A 16387-nucleotide genomic window follows, 5' to 3' on the forward strand; every position below is an offset into this window, starting at 1 on the left:
CAATTACACCAGACACCGCTGACTCTGATGTGTGAGACAGCAGCATGGCAAAGTCCTCAGTGATCACAACAGGTTAAAACGTCTTTTACTTTGTTCACACTGTAAGACAAAGTGCACTCATTTCTCATGATCTTTTAAATGTGGCCCACTGATCAACCCACATGTGTAATCATGTTCATCGTTACAAACTACTTTCATATCATCATTAAACTCATTTGTAAGTCGCTTTGGATAAAAGCGTCTGCTAAATGACTAAATGTAAATGTAAATATGCAGTACTGGCCAAAGTTTAAGAACATAAAGGTTTTAATGTTTTTGAAAGTAGTCTCTTAATCTCACCAAGGCTGATCAAAATACAGTAAAAACAGTAATACTGTTAAATATTATTACAATTTAAATAGTTATCAAAGCTGAATTTTCAGCATCATTACTCCAGTGTCACATGATCCTTCAGAAATCATTTTAATATGAGGATTTGTGCTCAAGAAACATTTATGATTATTATCAATGTTGAAAACAGTTGTGCTGCTTCATATTTTTAAGAAAATATGATTTTTCAGTTTTTTCAGGGTTCTTCGATGAATAGAAAGTTCAAAATAACAGCATTTATTTTCAGCTATTTATTTAATGTGCCATTGCTGAATAAAAGTTTTAATTTATTTTCTTTTTTACTTAACGCAAACTTTTGAATGGCAATGCATCATGATTTCCACAAAAAATTAAATTAAAAAAATCATGTGACACTGAAGATTGGAGTAATGATGCTGAAAATTCAGCTTTGATCACAGGAAAAAAACAAAAACATTTTATAATATATTACAATAGAAAACTGTTATTTTAAATGGTAATAATATTTCACAATATTAGATTTTTTTATATTGTTTAGAACAAATAAATGCAGCCTTGGTGAGCAGAAGCGACTTCATTCAAAAACCATAATGTTTCCAAACTTTTGCAGGTAATGTATCGTCACATTTTTATATGTAATTATCAATTTTGGCTTAAATATATATTAAGGTAAACATTCACACGGCGACTATCATTGCTTAAAAAAAGTGTAAAAAAAAAAATATTAAATGTATATATATATATATATATATATATATATATATATATATATATATATATATATATATATATATATAATATATACACACACACACACACACACACAATACTTCATTCATATAACGCAATTTATAAACTACAATTTCTGCGAAGGCTGAGTCAAATATTAAAAATTTGGGGTTGGAAAAAACTGACGTCACAATGCAAAAATCAGATATGTATCAGATTTGTTTCCACACAAAAGTGGCCCAGATCAGATTCGATAATGTCAGACTGTAAATCGATTTGTACATTATCATCCAATAAAAAAAAAATCTGAGCTTTATATACTTTTTACACAAACGCGGAACAAAATGCCATTACATTACAATTCAAGTTTAGACAGTAATTTGAATATCCTTGTTTTGAAGGTATTGAAAGGGTGTCAAAAAGATGACGCGTGTGTGTGTGTGTTTGAAGAGGGCTGAACGCAGATTAAAAACAGTGTAAATTACTGTTTGTAGCAGGTGAAGTGTGTGATGCAGGTGTCTGTATGGTCTTGCTTCATATATTTAGCAAACAGACGAATTACAGCAGACATTACACAATCACTGTGTGTAATCTTAAGTCTCTTAAAGTGTCGTTTATGTGTGTTCTCATCTGTTGGCGGGTGAATCAGTCTACGGCTGAAAAGCAGAATGTTAAACGAACTCAGAGAGGGCCAAAAAACACGAGGCCAAACCTACACGCCACACTTTATTATGTTTTCTTGAACTTTGTTGAACAAGGTCCCGGTTTAAGTCTGTGGTCTGTCGTCAATTTGTATTAGGGTGGTTGACAACTGATATGCACATGGATTTTAGAGGAAAAAAAATTCTAGGAAAATGATGTGTAATTTATATATATATTTATATATATATATATATATATATATATATATATATATATATATATATATATATATATATATATATATATATATATATATATATATATATATATATATATATATATATATATATATATATATATATATATATATATATATATATATATATATAATATATATATATATATATATATATATATATATATATATATATATAATATAATATATATATATATATATATATATATATATATATATATATATATATATATATATATATATATATATATATATATATATATATATATGTATATATATATATATATATATATATATATATAAATAAACATTAAGCTTAGCTATCACTGGAATAAATTACATTTTAAAGTATATTAGAATAGAAATTATTTCAATTATTTCACAATATTACCTTGGTGAGCATAAGAGACTTTTTTTAAATAAGCATTAACAAATTCTTAATTATTCCTAACTTTTGACTATAAATGTTTTTATATAAATATTTTTTTTACATATAAAACAAATTTGAATTAATTGAATAAATTGATGTATTTAAAAGGAACCAGAATTTTTTTTTATTGATTTTTACTGCATTTTTGTATCATTTTAAATAAATGCAGTGGTGAGAGATGTTTTTAAAAGACATTTTCGGTAGTGTGTGTGTGTGTTATATAATACATATATACACACACTATATATATATATATATATAAAAAAGCTGCTTTGAAACAATCTGTATCCTATAAAGTGCTATATGAATAAAAGGTGACATGATTGTATTGATGTCATATACCATGACGATATAGAAAAATTATGAAGAGTATAGAAAAATCTGGCATGAAATCGTTTTTTTGCCCGACAACTTCTTGACATGTCACTTCAGCTAGCAATTAACAAAACTATTGCCAGCATTTCTCAGCAGCTCCAACTCAAAACTTCTGTTACTATTTAATGCAAATGTCAAAATTGAATTCCAGAACCACAAAAAGTAATTATTCAGGACTGTCAAAACATGCAAATGTCTGAAACGGAAATCAGGGTCACAGTCACCAAACCCCCATTAAACCGTTTGCTGTGTACTACATGCAAATCACTACAGGACCGAGAGGAAGCGTATTCAAATTCGCAGCCTTCTATTGGGCGATCGCCGTGCCACGGGAGGGAGGGAGGCCGTTCTGTCTGTAAACAGGGCCGTAGTCTCAGCGAAGCGCTAATAGACTAAAACCTACAGGTGCCCCTGCAGGTGAGGCCCCTAAATGATCTCCCTCAGGACCCACGAACCCACGGCTGGATTTAGCCAATTTACCAGCAGTCTGAGTGTCCGTGAGTCTGAGCACCATGACACGCGCTCGCTCCTGTCTTAGACTCCAGCCCTGCCTCCCTAAAGAGGCCATGATGAAATATCTCTCACAAATGTGAACTGTTTTAACTTTTGGAGGAGATGTTGTAACTTTACCATATCAAGAGTTGGTCATCTTTGCATCACAAAGTTAGACGAGGCATCCGTCGTGCACCGAATGCACGCATTTAACCCCCCAAATTGTGTTTTAAAACGACGAATAATCACTTTATTAATTTTGAAGACACAGTCTTTGTCCCAGTTAAGACAATCATCAAAGCTCGTGCTCGCCTGCGTGTGCTTATGCATTTAGTTCAAACATCAAACATAGGTGTGTGTTATTTTCAACGATCAAAGAACTGAGGGGGTAGTTTGGGTTTTTACTCACAGTGCCATTTATGTTTTGAGATATGACACATCGTGATTGATGTTGAACTCAGAACTAGTAATGCATGAACACGCAAAGGTGAAAATAGGAAATATCTGCAAACAAGGTTATTATTGATCATGCGTAAATCACACTGCATGCATTCATTTCGACACCGGTTCTACTGACATTATAAAAGACCATTTTTAGACTAAAAACTGCTCAATTCACACGGATTCACTAATAGGTTTAGCCGATTCATTAAAACGGATGACTGTGTGAATCGACCAGCACTGAAACGCTCAATGCAATGTTCATTTCCGCAAGCTAACAGCAAGGACAACGACGCAATATCAAAGAAACACATCTAGATTTTTTTTTGCAATGCTGCTCCTGAATAGCGGTGCAGGAAACACTGGTCCACACGCATGCATCTTTTTCAAATGACAAGCGCTTCTCTGTGCTGAAATGAGTGTGTGGTATTTTATCAGGCTGTGTGAGGGTATTTTATGAGACGTTCTTCACCGCTTTCCACAAACTGAGTAGATTGAGAACAAATGCTGAACATTGTTTTCAGATCCTCACATGATCTTTGAGCATTTAACCTCAAGCAGGGCATTCGATATGGCATGATTTGGCATGCAACAAATGCAGCTAATAAGAAAATATAATAATTATTATTATAAATACATCATTTAAAATTGTTAAGAGGCCTCAGAAATGCTTAAAAAAAAGAAAATTGTACTGAAATATTTAATAAAATAACCAAATAAGCTATATGCTAATGCTTTAAAACAATTGAATAGGTTTCCTTAGGTTACACTATTCACTATATTAGCAGTCAAACAAATGGAATTTACTGAAATGATAATGAAATTGGTTGTCATCAGCATGGGAACATTACGATAGCGTGGAAAATGACGTCTTCTTTCCTTATCATAGAAACATCACAAGCACACCACAAAGGCATACAGGCTACAGATTAATCCTATACTACACTCCAACCGAGTACAAATGATCAAATCATTATCAAAGAAAAAGTGCAAATGTGGACGTTCTGTCTGTCTGGAGGTGGACAGACTGAGCTGTGGTCCGGTCGCTGATATCAATCTAAAGCATGCTCTTTCCTAGCAGTGCCACATCAACAGTTTCGACAGGATTTCAGATAGCATCTATCGCTGAGGTGTGTGTGTGTGTGGGTCAGCCAACATGGTGGGAACCTACAAGGACAACGGCTTAATAAACATACTCAATGTGCAAAGATAAAAAAACGCAAAAGATTGCATTTAAGGGTACGGTCAGTGTTGAAAACAACAGAAAAGTTGCAGACAAAAGTTCCCCAGACGACGAATGATAAAAAAGATAGAAAGGTACGCCTTAAGAAAAATTTGTTTTTCACTACTACCATACTGTTTGATTGCAGAAAGTATATATACGTTTGTATTTCATATTTATAGAGCAACAGGTTTTGTGTGAAAATAAACCATAAAAGTTTTATTTTGTTTAAAGATGGCGTGGGGGGCAGCATGGGGCAAAAGGCACACATTATTTATACAAATACTTTAGCTAAAATGATATGTTTTAATAATGTCTAAGTCAATACGTGTTCGAAACAATCACTTTAGCAAATTATGTATTATAGACTATTTATCATATAGGCTTAATGGAGAAATAAGAAATTTCTCTAAAAATTTTAAACAGTGAAATTACACATTACGTTAATGTTTTTTCTATTAAAACAACAGCAAAAAGACTTTGTATTGTCACACAGAGTAAAGTGCTGTTATTCAGCAAACACAATCGCAACTATTTTCTGTTTATTTTGATAAATAAAATAATTTGTTCAATAAATATACGGTCATTAAAATATGAATATAAAAATATATATTTAAAAAAAACACAGAAACAAAATGAGTAGATTCTGAAAGCATTGAATGAGATCTCATAATTTAATACAGCTTTATAGTAGTAACAACAAATATGATAACTTTGATAGAAATATGATTAATATCAATTTTTTGGTTTCATTATAAATATGGTGATCATCTCTAAGGTGGACACCCAACTTAATAATACATAATATTTACCATCTGAATCTGACCATGTCAAAAAAAAATGGAAAAGTCAGCAAGATATTTATCATGTTAATTATTGTGCCTTTTACCCCAAATAACATACTTTTACATATTCATTTTATTGAAAAACTGTTGCTTTAATTACCTTGAACAGACCATCTTGGTCTCAAAATATATTCAATAATTTTAGCGATTCTCATCTGCTACTTAAATCATATTTTTTTTAAAAATGAGATCAGAATCAACTGCGCGTCAAGGATCAGCCAAATTTCCACGTGTGTTTTGGAAAGTGCCATCTAGTGGTTTAGAGGAAAATCAAATCAAAAGTGCCTTTAACCCTGTTGTACCCTATATGGTTAAAGCAACACTATGTATACACAAAAATGTATATAATGAGTGAGTACATCATGAATCCATTTTCCAAACCGTGTTTTTGTCTTATCCTGAATCATAATAAGTGTTTATATTCAGACTATTTTAGTCGGGTTCAGGTCGGCTCCGCTGTGGAGTAGCCCAATTACTAGCCATAGACATAAACAGAGAGAAGTAGCTCCGGCTACACTGTTCTTCCGCAAGACGCATGCAGTTCTGTTTGTTACCCGCTACAGCGCCAAAAGTTACCTAGTGTTGCTTTAATCTGCAGTATTAGTAGTTAGCTTTATACTCAACTAGCAGAAGTCTTTGGTGCGTCTGCATGTAGCTAGTCATACGCGTTCGACACACACGGAGGAGTAAATTGCCAAGGTTTGAAGGAGTTAGTCAGTGTTAAGCGTGTGTGGAGGGGCCAGTCGGCCCTCAAACACGCACACTATAATTATGGGAAGCGAGTGAGGAGGTGTGGAGGGCCGGACTGAGAAAAGAGGAGACGAGAAACGCATGTGCTCCCAGGGTGGGTGGGAGACCTCACTGTGTGTCTCTTCCTTCTTTTTTCACTGTTGTTTTTAGCTCTGAACGCCTATTTAACTTGGCTGGATTTTTCCAGGGTGGGGCACAGTTTTTTTTTCTTTCTTTCTCAAGTTTTGCCCAACCTGTCAGGGAACTTCTGGGGACATGAGATCTCATCCTTCCCTCTTCCTCTGTCTCTCTTTTTTCTTTCTTTCTGCAATTAAACCTATTAAAGTGTTTGTGTTATTATACACGTGTGGTTAAAGGGATAGTTCGCATTTGTGTCATCAATTACTCACCCTCAAGTTGCTCCAAACCTGAATGAGAGTTATTTTCTTCCGTTGAAAACATAAGATATTTTGAAGGATGTTGGTAGCCAGGCAGTTGACGGCACCCATTGACATCCATAGTAGGAAAAAAAAACCAATGGATGCTGTCAACTGTCTGGTTACCAATATTCTTCAAAATATCTTCTTTTGTTTTCAGAGAAAAAGTACCTTTTTTGGGGTGGACTAACCCTTTAAAATCATCAAAAGAATAAAATGTTATTTATACTCAATTAGCAAAGAACAAACCAATCAATCATAAAGCATTTCAAGGCATATTATATATGTGATATCTATAATAGTTGTTCATATTTGCATTTCATGTTGGTTCATACAGTCCAATGTTGCATCTATATGTATATTTACCTGAAGGGTCACATTGTTTAGAACACAAGGATCTCAATTTAAAAGATATATTCGGTGACTATATGTTCAAACGGTAATTATAGCATCTGTCTCCTAGCAACAGCAAAAGGGACATTCAAACCCTGATTGGTAAGTGCTGGGCTCAATATTATAGAGAATAAAGACAGACAATGTACAAGAAAAAAAATCCCGAAAACACTAGTAGCTCATTTACTTTGGCCAAGAGGCCGTTTTTGGCCCACTGAACGCCAGTCGACAGCTTTCGGTGGTGGCGGGACGTATGAAAGCATCCATCCACATGCCTGCAGTGACCACGGGGACGAGACACACTGAGATTAAACTCTATTCATAGCCATGAATGAAGGACAATGCTGCCAAAACGCCTCTTAAAAAGTCACTGTAAACATTTCAGGGAATCCGCAGGTACAATTCGGGCTCCATTCATGTAGGCCTGTAGTTTAAGAGCATCTGCACGGAGATCCGCTGTCCGAAAAATACAGCTTTGCAAATTCCTTATTATTGTTGGACGCTGTACAGTAGACTTGAGTGCACTAGACTTGACTGAGAATAAGAAAAAAAAAAGTATTTAACATTGCATGCCTAATGAATTAAAAGTGATTAAATCGTACCATTATCATGCGACGCAAGCAAAACTGGAGGCGGTGGGTTACGTTTACTCATGCCCTGACACTGATTTTTTTTCCCGTGGAAAGCAGAAACTAGAGCCTGACCCCTTTTACCTTCCTGTGTTGTCTTCTTTTCTTTCCGAACGTGATAAAGATAAAGTGTCAGCTTTTCTCACAATGCAAACAATCTGATTTATTTCGCTATCTGTCGAGGCCCACACAACAAAATGGCCACTGCTATCAATATATGTCATGAAAAGCAGAAGCCAGTGGAGCTGCTGTTTGATCGCAATCAGACAGAAACAGAAACAGAGATTTGCTCCTTGCATGCTCTACGGGAGCTAATTAATTATCTGATTATGTGACGCATCCTCTTTAACCGCAAAGTTCAAGCACGCACACACTTTAACAAAAACAAGCAGCTTTAGCTAATATTTTAATGTGGGTCTGGGCGATATGACCAAATATATTATTTTTTCCCATAACATTTGATACCAATATTCATCATTTTATACCATTAACATGGAAGGAAATGCATTCCACGTGTTTAATGTTTGTTACAAGTAAACTATCTTTTGATTTAGAATGAAATCGGTTTCATTTTCCCCCCAAATTATATGTTTTCCCTTATATTTTGTTCTGGATTCTGATTTAACACAAATGTATCATCAAAAATGTTGTCTAATTAAATTAATTTAATCTTTTAAAATGTAATCTAATTTAAATATAATTATTTTACAACAAAACATAGCATTTTTTATTTTTTGTCAAGTAAGGTGACAGAACTTATGCTATAAATTAAAGTATGGATGAAAAAATATCTTGGTTGTCCCTAAATCATCATAATACTTCAAGAACAGATTTTTCTAAATTGTAAATAAAGTTTTATTGGATTACATTATACAAGAAAATACTACTTCTTTCTACTTCAAATTTCACGTTAAATTCAAAGTGTCACTTGCAGTTTCTTTGTAATTATTTACTAGCAATTTCAGAGTGAAAAATGGTTCAAAGTAAATCCTACACCAGTTTTTTTTAGTGAACATTCAGTGCAATATATTTGTCAAATTCGTCAAGAACTATTATTTTGGTGGTTTGTATTAAAGAGCTACCTGAAGACTAGTGTTCATTTTGTCAGCTATTTTTTAATTTAGTCTCAAGTCTCGCTTTGTAGTTTTTATCATACTGAGTCAACCTTGTTTTTGTTTAGTCAAGTTTTATCGACTAAATGCGGAGCCCTGAGCATTTTAGTCTAGTTTTCGTCAATTAAAACTTTACATTTTTGTCATGCTGAATTGATAATCCCGATTATTTTGCTTAAAATTATAAATCACAACGATTGTTGTCATTTGAGAAACGCTAGAGAGAGCTTGTGTGCACTTGGTTGCCAGATTGCAAAGTTTAAGTAAAACACCGGATAGTGTTCTTTAACAAAAAAGCTCTGATTGGGGATTTAAATTACTGAAACCGCAAGCATGAATGCTCCTCTTTTATGAAGCACAGTTGTGCTTCGGGCGTCTCGAGTTCGAATCCCAACTCGTGGACCTTTCCCGATCCCATCAATCTCTCTCTCTTCAACTTTGCTTCCTGTCAACTAACTCAACTAGCACCCAGTCCTGTTTTAAGGCGAGACACTACAGGTGAATAGGGAATTTTTTTTAATTACAAGATATCACCGTGAAACTTCTCCAGTTTATTACTGGCATAAACATAAGAAAAAAATGTATTACAAGTTTTGTGTAAATTAATGTTTTAATATGCAAATGAGGCCTTATATACTTAAATATACGCTCATTTGCATACTTTTCCAAAAAACAAAATCTGGAAATTGGAAAGGAACATGTTTAAAATTCTTGGTTCTATTTGTTGACATGTTAGATGAGAGGGCTTTTACAGAGGGGATTCTGGACATCTTATTTTGTGCTTTAGTAAATTAGAGAATACTGACAATAGCCTTAAAAAAATCAATTTTCCCCATGTTTTTTGGAGTTAAAGGACCTATAACTCATAGGATAGGAATGATATATCAACAAATCCCTCTGTAAAAGCCTTCAGAATATAGTTCAGTATAAGACTGCAAAAGTTGTAGGTGCTACTGAAGTGGATATATCTGACTCTGAGTGTGAGAAAAAACTAATTTTGAGAAAACGGCCTTTAAAGTTTTATACCGTATAACTGCATACATTTCTATAAAATCCCCAACCTACAAACAAAATATATATTCAGTTAATTAATATCAGTAGTGTATAATATTTAAAACACGTGGAAATTGATAAATGAATAAATTATTAATAGCAATAGCTATTAGAGAACTACCTTAAGAGAACCACCTTAACAAACAACACCAGTCACACACACTGCAGACGAACTGTCCCTGTTTGTTGTATTGGTCCATCTATAACTATTTGAATCTAATTCTGACGTGGTTTCGTCGTCTAATCTGTTGTTGTTTACTTTCTTTTTACTAGCTCTTGCTACTTGGTCTTTTCTGTGAGCGTTTATGAGCCGATTTCGGCGTTGTCTGCACTTTCTCTCAGGTGGAGAATACACAAACAAGCGGCAGCGCGTGAGAAATTCACATCGACCAATCAGATGTGGTTTTCGGCTGCAAACTTTCGCGGTTGGTTAGTTCTACAAAAGAAATGTCCATATTTGGATTAGCCAGCGCTGTGTGTGAGACTGAGAGCTTTATAATGATACCAAGCATGACATGTTTCTGTGAATGGAGACGGCACGGGAGCTCGCGTTAGAATAACTGTTGATGATTTCGGGTAGAAATCTAAAGGAAATAACCACCTTAATGTGTAATGTTGACATCTTTTTAATTTTGACGTGAAAGCTTACATGTTAAGGGAGCAAACTGGCCCAAAATCTCAAAATTGACCACTGCATGAAAAAACGATGTTTTCATCTCGCCTTAATGCACCACAGGATAACAAACTGCAGCTCTGATCAATTTGCTCTTTTTACCTGTCCACAGATTCCCCGGAGAAGATGGCACACACAGACGAGGACCTGATCGGAATCCCCTTCCCGAACCACAGCAACGATGTCCTGTGCAGTCTTAACGAGCAGCGGCGGGACGGTCTGCTTTGCGACGTCATCCTAGTTGTCAGGGACCAGGAGTACCGCACCCATCGCTCCGTCCTGGCTGCCTGCAGCCAGTACTTCAAAAAACTCTTCACGGTGGCCACCAGCTCCAGTCGGGACCCTAACACGCACGCCATCTACGAGCTGGACTTCGTGGCGCCGGAATCGCTGACGGCAATTCTGGAGTTTGCGTACACGTCGACGCTGACGGTGACCGCGTCCAATGTCAAGGAGATCCTAAGTGCCGCCAGGCTCCTGGAAATTCCCTGCATCATAAACGTGTGTCTGGAAATCATGGACACGGGGGGAGGGGGAGAAGGAGGGGGACCTGCAGAAGGAGAGGAGTTTGAAGGGGATGATGAAGAAGACGAGGACGAAGAGGAGGAAATGGAGGAGGAGGCTGACTCCAAAGATGGAGAATTTGAGGACGACAACAGTGAGAAGTCTGCACAAGGCGACGTGGCCGAAAACCAAGAGGGACGAAAAGTTTGGGAGGACAGGCGAGCGGACAGCCCGCCATGCAGCTCACATCAAGAGGCGCCAAACCCGGACCGGGACGGCCAAGAATCCCAAAGACGCCCATTGGACACTCCACATGCTGAGAAACCCAGAGGGCCGGAGGGACTAGAGGGCCGGGCGCTGAAGGACTTCTCCATAGAGTCCTTACTTCAAGAGGGACTGTATCCCAAAGTGCCAGGCCTGGAAAGAGGAGCTGGATTCTCACCCCTTCTCCCAGGCTTCTATCCTCCAATGTGGGCTGCAGAATTCCCAGGATACCCTCAGATTCTGAAGCCCCGACACCCTTTCTCCACGGCTTCACTGGAAAACAGCCCTCTGGACCTTGCGGTCAAGAAAGAAGTCATCAAAGAAGAGTTAAAGGATGAACCCACAAACCCAATCCTTCACAGAGACTTCCTCAAAGACTTCATGAGTCCAGGTTTGGGTGTGACCTCTGACCCCGCTCTCGGCCCGATCAAAGAGGGAGCGGACTTGCGGTCCTACCTGAGTTTTCTTTCCGCCTCCCATCTCGGGACACTGTTTCCTCCGTGGCAGCTGGAGGAGGAGAGGAAGATGAAGCCCAAAGCGTCGCAGCAGTGCCCGATCTGCAACAAGGTGATTCAAGGAGCGGGAAAGCTGCCGCGGCACATGCGGACACACACGGGAGAGAAGCCCTACATGTGCACCATCTGCGAGGTCCGCTTCACCAGGTGAGTCAGGTTTAGGTGACATTAAGGCAAGTGCTGCTAACCTGAGTAAAGAGAGTAAATGAGAGAAGATGAAGGAAGTCACACTAGTATACTTTCCTGTAGAAGTACGTTGTATTTCTCAACAAACGTATTATTAAAATTATTGTTCATTTTATTAAGTATAATAAAGTAGTTAAAGTTGATGGGTGGGTTATGATGGGTATATACACTTCTAATTATTACAATTATTGCTTAACTTTAAATTGTATTACTAATTATTGAATTTTATTGAATTTATTATTAAATTACTATTTTAAAATTACTGGTTAATAGGAATGATGGTTAAATTTTATATACACTTCTAATTATTACAATTATTGCTTAACTTTTAATTGTATTATTAATTCATGTATTTTATTTTATTTATTATTAAATTAGTATTTAAAAAATACTTTTGACACTTATTAATAGTGATAGTTGATGGGAATGATGGTGGTTTTATATGCACTTCTAAATATTACAATTATTATTTACCATTTAATTTTATTATTTACCATTTTTAATATATTATTCTTTATAATTTTATTTTATTTAAATTATTATTACATTTTATTTATATTGGTAATTGATGGGAATTATGGGGGACATATTTGATTGATTTTTAAGTATTATAATTATTAAAACTTATTTTTATTTTCACAATTTTTTATTATTTGGAATTCTATTTTATCATTTATATTGTTTTCATTAAAATTATTATTAAATGACTTAAAAATATATAGTTTGCCACCATTATTTATTGTGATAGTTGATCGGAACAACACCATTAAAGTGATAGTTTACCTATAAAATGGACAAAAAAATTTCCATTTACTCGCTCTCATGTCGTTCTAAACCAGTTTAACTCATATCCGGTATAAACTGTATAAAAACTCTCCATACAATGAAAGTCCAAAGCCACATCAGCATGAAAAAGTTGGGTGAACTATCCTTTTAAAAATGTCAGGACTGTTTTTAACATCATTCAATCAGATATAGTGCAAGAATAACACTTTTAAAGTGCACATTCACTAAAAAGGAACAGACAAATTGAAGAAGGCAAAGAATGTTTTACAATGACAGATTTACGAGAAATAATGTCATGTAACGTTTTCCCTCAAACAAATTACATTCTTGTCTGTCTATAAGAATAAATAGCCTCTTTGAAGCTGAACTGCTAAGCTTCGGTATTACAACAATGAAACGGCACATGCAAACTAGAGCAGCATCATAAGGACAAACCTGCTGTGAAACACTTTATGCATCACTGCGGTCGAAGCCCGCACGAGGTTTCCACACTGTAATAAAAGCCAAAGCGTGGTGATGTTAATATAAGACCTACATTTCACTTTTGGGCTCAAACGCTCTGTAGAGGAATGAAATTTCTATGAGTGAGATCTAGAGTGAGAAATAGATCAAACGAAGGCTTTTTAGCTTCTGGATAACTCATCTGGATACCACATAACAGGAGCACTAAATCCTGAGTGTTTCGGTTTTCGTGTTTTTTAGGTTCTTCTGTGGCTGCTTCTGTTGAGCAACTTGCAGCTGTATGCTTTTCAAGTATGAAGGCGTACACCTGTTTGTGTGTTTTTCTGCATGCAGAAAGACGCGTGAAAAAGAGTCGCTCACATTTGCCACTAAAAATATTGATAAAAGAAACCCACGGGTCCTTCTGATGTATGAAATTTAAAGTTATAAAATGTCTTAAAATGGCATGAATTAAATAAATATGAGCAGCGCTATTGCAACCGTCTCAATCAATGAATACCGTGCATTTATTGCTTGTTGATGAATTATGACAATGTTATGATGCTTATATTGTAATGCTTCAGATGAGCATATTTTATCTCCCTCATCTTTTTAAAAGAGCAGCCGGCAATAGTAACGCATGGACATTTCAAAATAAGAGTCCCGGTGTATTTCAGGCTTCTTTCTAATTAAGAGTCACGCATTATGCATAAGGTTTATTATTGATATTCTGGTTACATAATAAACTCTATCTGCAATTTTTATTCAACGTGAACGCTTCTGTCTGAGCTGCCCCGTCACAGGAATTAAAGATGAACTCTTTCACCACCAGCGTTCAAAAAAAAAAAAAAAAATTTGCCAGCCACCACCAGTGTTTTTGATCATTTTCTCCAAAAAAATGTCATGGCTCCCAATATATTTTGTTGTATGAATGTATGTACAAATGCAATGTATCAAAAGAAAGATCAGAACCTCTGCTTTAAAACAACCACAAAAAAACTCATTTTTTATTATCAACAAAAAGCTGGGTAAATACTGTTTTTTTCCCCCAAAGATTAATGTGCATAAGCAACGCTTTTATCGCTTATTCCTGCTCCTTTCTCGCCTGTGTTTTTATCCGGAGACTCTGTGCTCTTTCAGAAGATGTGTAATAGCGCCCCCTACCGTATAACTGTGAAAACACAGAAAGCCAGACAATTCTGTTAATGCCGGGGAAAGAGTTACGAGCATTATTTAGCACATATTTTCTCAATATAGATTTTAGTAGCATCTGAACAATAATTACCGTCAAATAAATAAATATATACAGTTTGAATTAAAGAACACAGACACAGCCGGATCATTTACATAATGACCAACGCAACCTACCCGTTAACGTCTGGTTTAAGACGTGCTTTTTCTGAGCAGTAAATAATGTGCAAACACCAGAAAATGTACTAATGTAAATCATCTTGCATGATTAATTTAAATACTCTCCACCCATATATACTGCGTCTCCTACAAATGCATATGTAATAAGATCAGCTGCAAAAATAACCCTGTCCACGCCTTTTCAGCGCTAGTATTTCACTGCATGTCTTTAGTAAATCCTGACAGTAGTTTTCCACGCCAAAAGAGGGTGTTAGTAAACCCTAGTTAGGTCTGCAAAATTAATCAAATTTCTAATAGTGAAAATATTAAATCCAAATATTGTCCACTTGCGTTACTCGGAAGTTACTTGTGTGCATACGTTTTTTGTTTTTTTTCTACAGGTTAAGGGTTTTTTCCATTGTTTTAATTTTAGTATAACATTATAATACCATGCATATATTTTTTACTTTTTTTTATTTAAAAAAGAAATTAAACCAATGTATAGTTTACATTTGAGGCTTAATGCTATAGAAAAGCAATAGAATGTTTTCATCTTATTTTCATTTAAAAATATAGCATGCAGCCGCTTCAAACAATGGTATAAAGCTTTTCAAAACATCTTTTAATGTAAATTGTGATAATCATAATTAATAATTGCAACTAAAATTTTAAGGGAATAATCGACAATTATGATTTTTGTCAATGGTGCAGCCCTAGGGCACTTTTTGTATACGAAAAGCTTACATATTGTAAAAATGTATTTTGCTTGTAAATGTCTCGTATCCTAGCCTAGAAATCTAGACGCACCCTAGCAAATGTAATTTGCAGCCAGGGTCGTCTAGCAACTCTCCGTTGGCTTGCGAGCTGGAAAAAGCAAACTCTGGTCAGGCCAATCACATCGTGTATAGAGTCGGTGGGCGGGCTTAACATAACGACAGCATGAGTTGCGGCGGTTCTGCGTGCTACTCGTAAACAAAGAAGCTGGCGAACAGCCGTCTTTCGAATTGGCTTTGGCCGCGACTCTAGAAGATTTGAGTTAAGCTTTTCTTTGAGAAAAGAACGGCACTGAAGTCATTCTTAAAGGGTAACTAAACCCCTGCTCAGAGCTTAACTCCACCCACTGGCAAATTTTGAAAAATGCTGGAAAAGTGGGCAGAGCCCAGCGGAGACAGAGGGGACAAACCGAGGGCGGGGCTCAGCAGAGGGCGTGAGTGCCTGAGACCCGCAGTCTCGGATTGATTGACAGCTGTCTGACTCGCGAGTCGCAAAGATGGAGAATGACTGGAGTGACGCCAGCTTTGCAACAGAGCGGTCATTTTCAATATTAACCAACTGCAGAACCGCAGAACCCATATACGTCACTCAGAGCAGTCTGGGTTCTGCGGTTCTGCAGTTGGTTAATATTGGAAGACACAGACGCAGAGACTTATCAATGCGAGCCGCTGCTTAAACTGTCAACTCCCGATGCCGACGATGCTAGTGAAACAGCAGAGCTGTTCAGACCTAAAAGCCTATTATAAACAGATTTCCTCAAA

General features: G+C 36.0%; 1 protein-coding gene across 2 annotated transcripts in view; it reads left to right on the forward strand.

Annotated features, from left to right (window-relative positions):
• zbtb7c (zinc finger and BTB domain containing 7C) overlaps nt 1-16387 on the forward strand; it is a 38295-nt gene that overhangs the window by 18590 nt on the left and 3318 nt on the right. For both annotated transcript variants that reach the window (XM_079834078.1, XM_079834079.1), the window contains exon 2: nt 10919-12236. In XM_079834078.1, the coding sequence (XP_079690204.1) occupies nt 10933-12236 (1304 nt within the window). In that variant the 5' untranslated portion in view covers nt 10919-10932. The remainder of the gene's footprint in view (nt 1-10918; nt 12237-16387) is intronic.

The sequence above is a fragment of the Gobio gobio genome (genome assembly GCF_949357685.1).
Source record: "Gobio gobio genome assembly, chromosome: 14".
In the NCBI taxonomy this organism is placed as follows: domain Eukaryota; kingdom Metazoa; phylum Chordata; class Actinopteri; order Cypriniformes; family Gobionidae; genus Gobio; species Gobio gobio.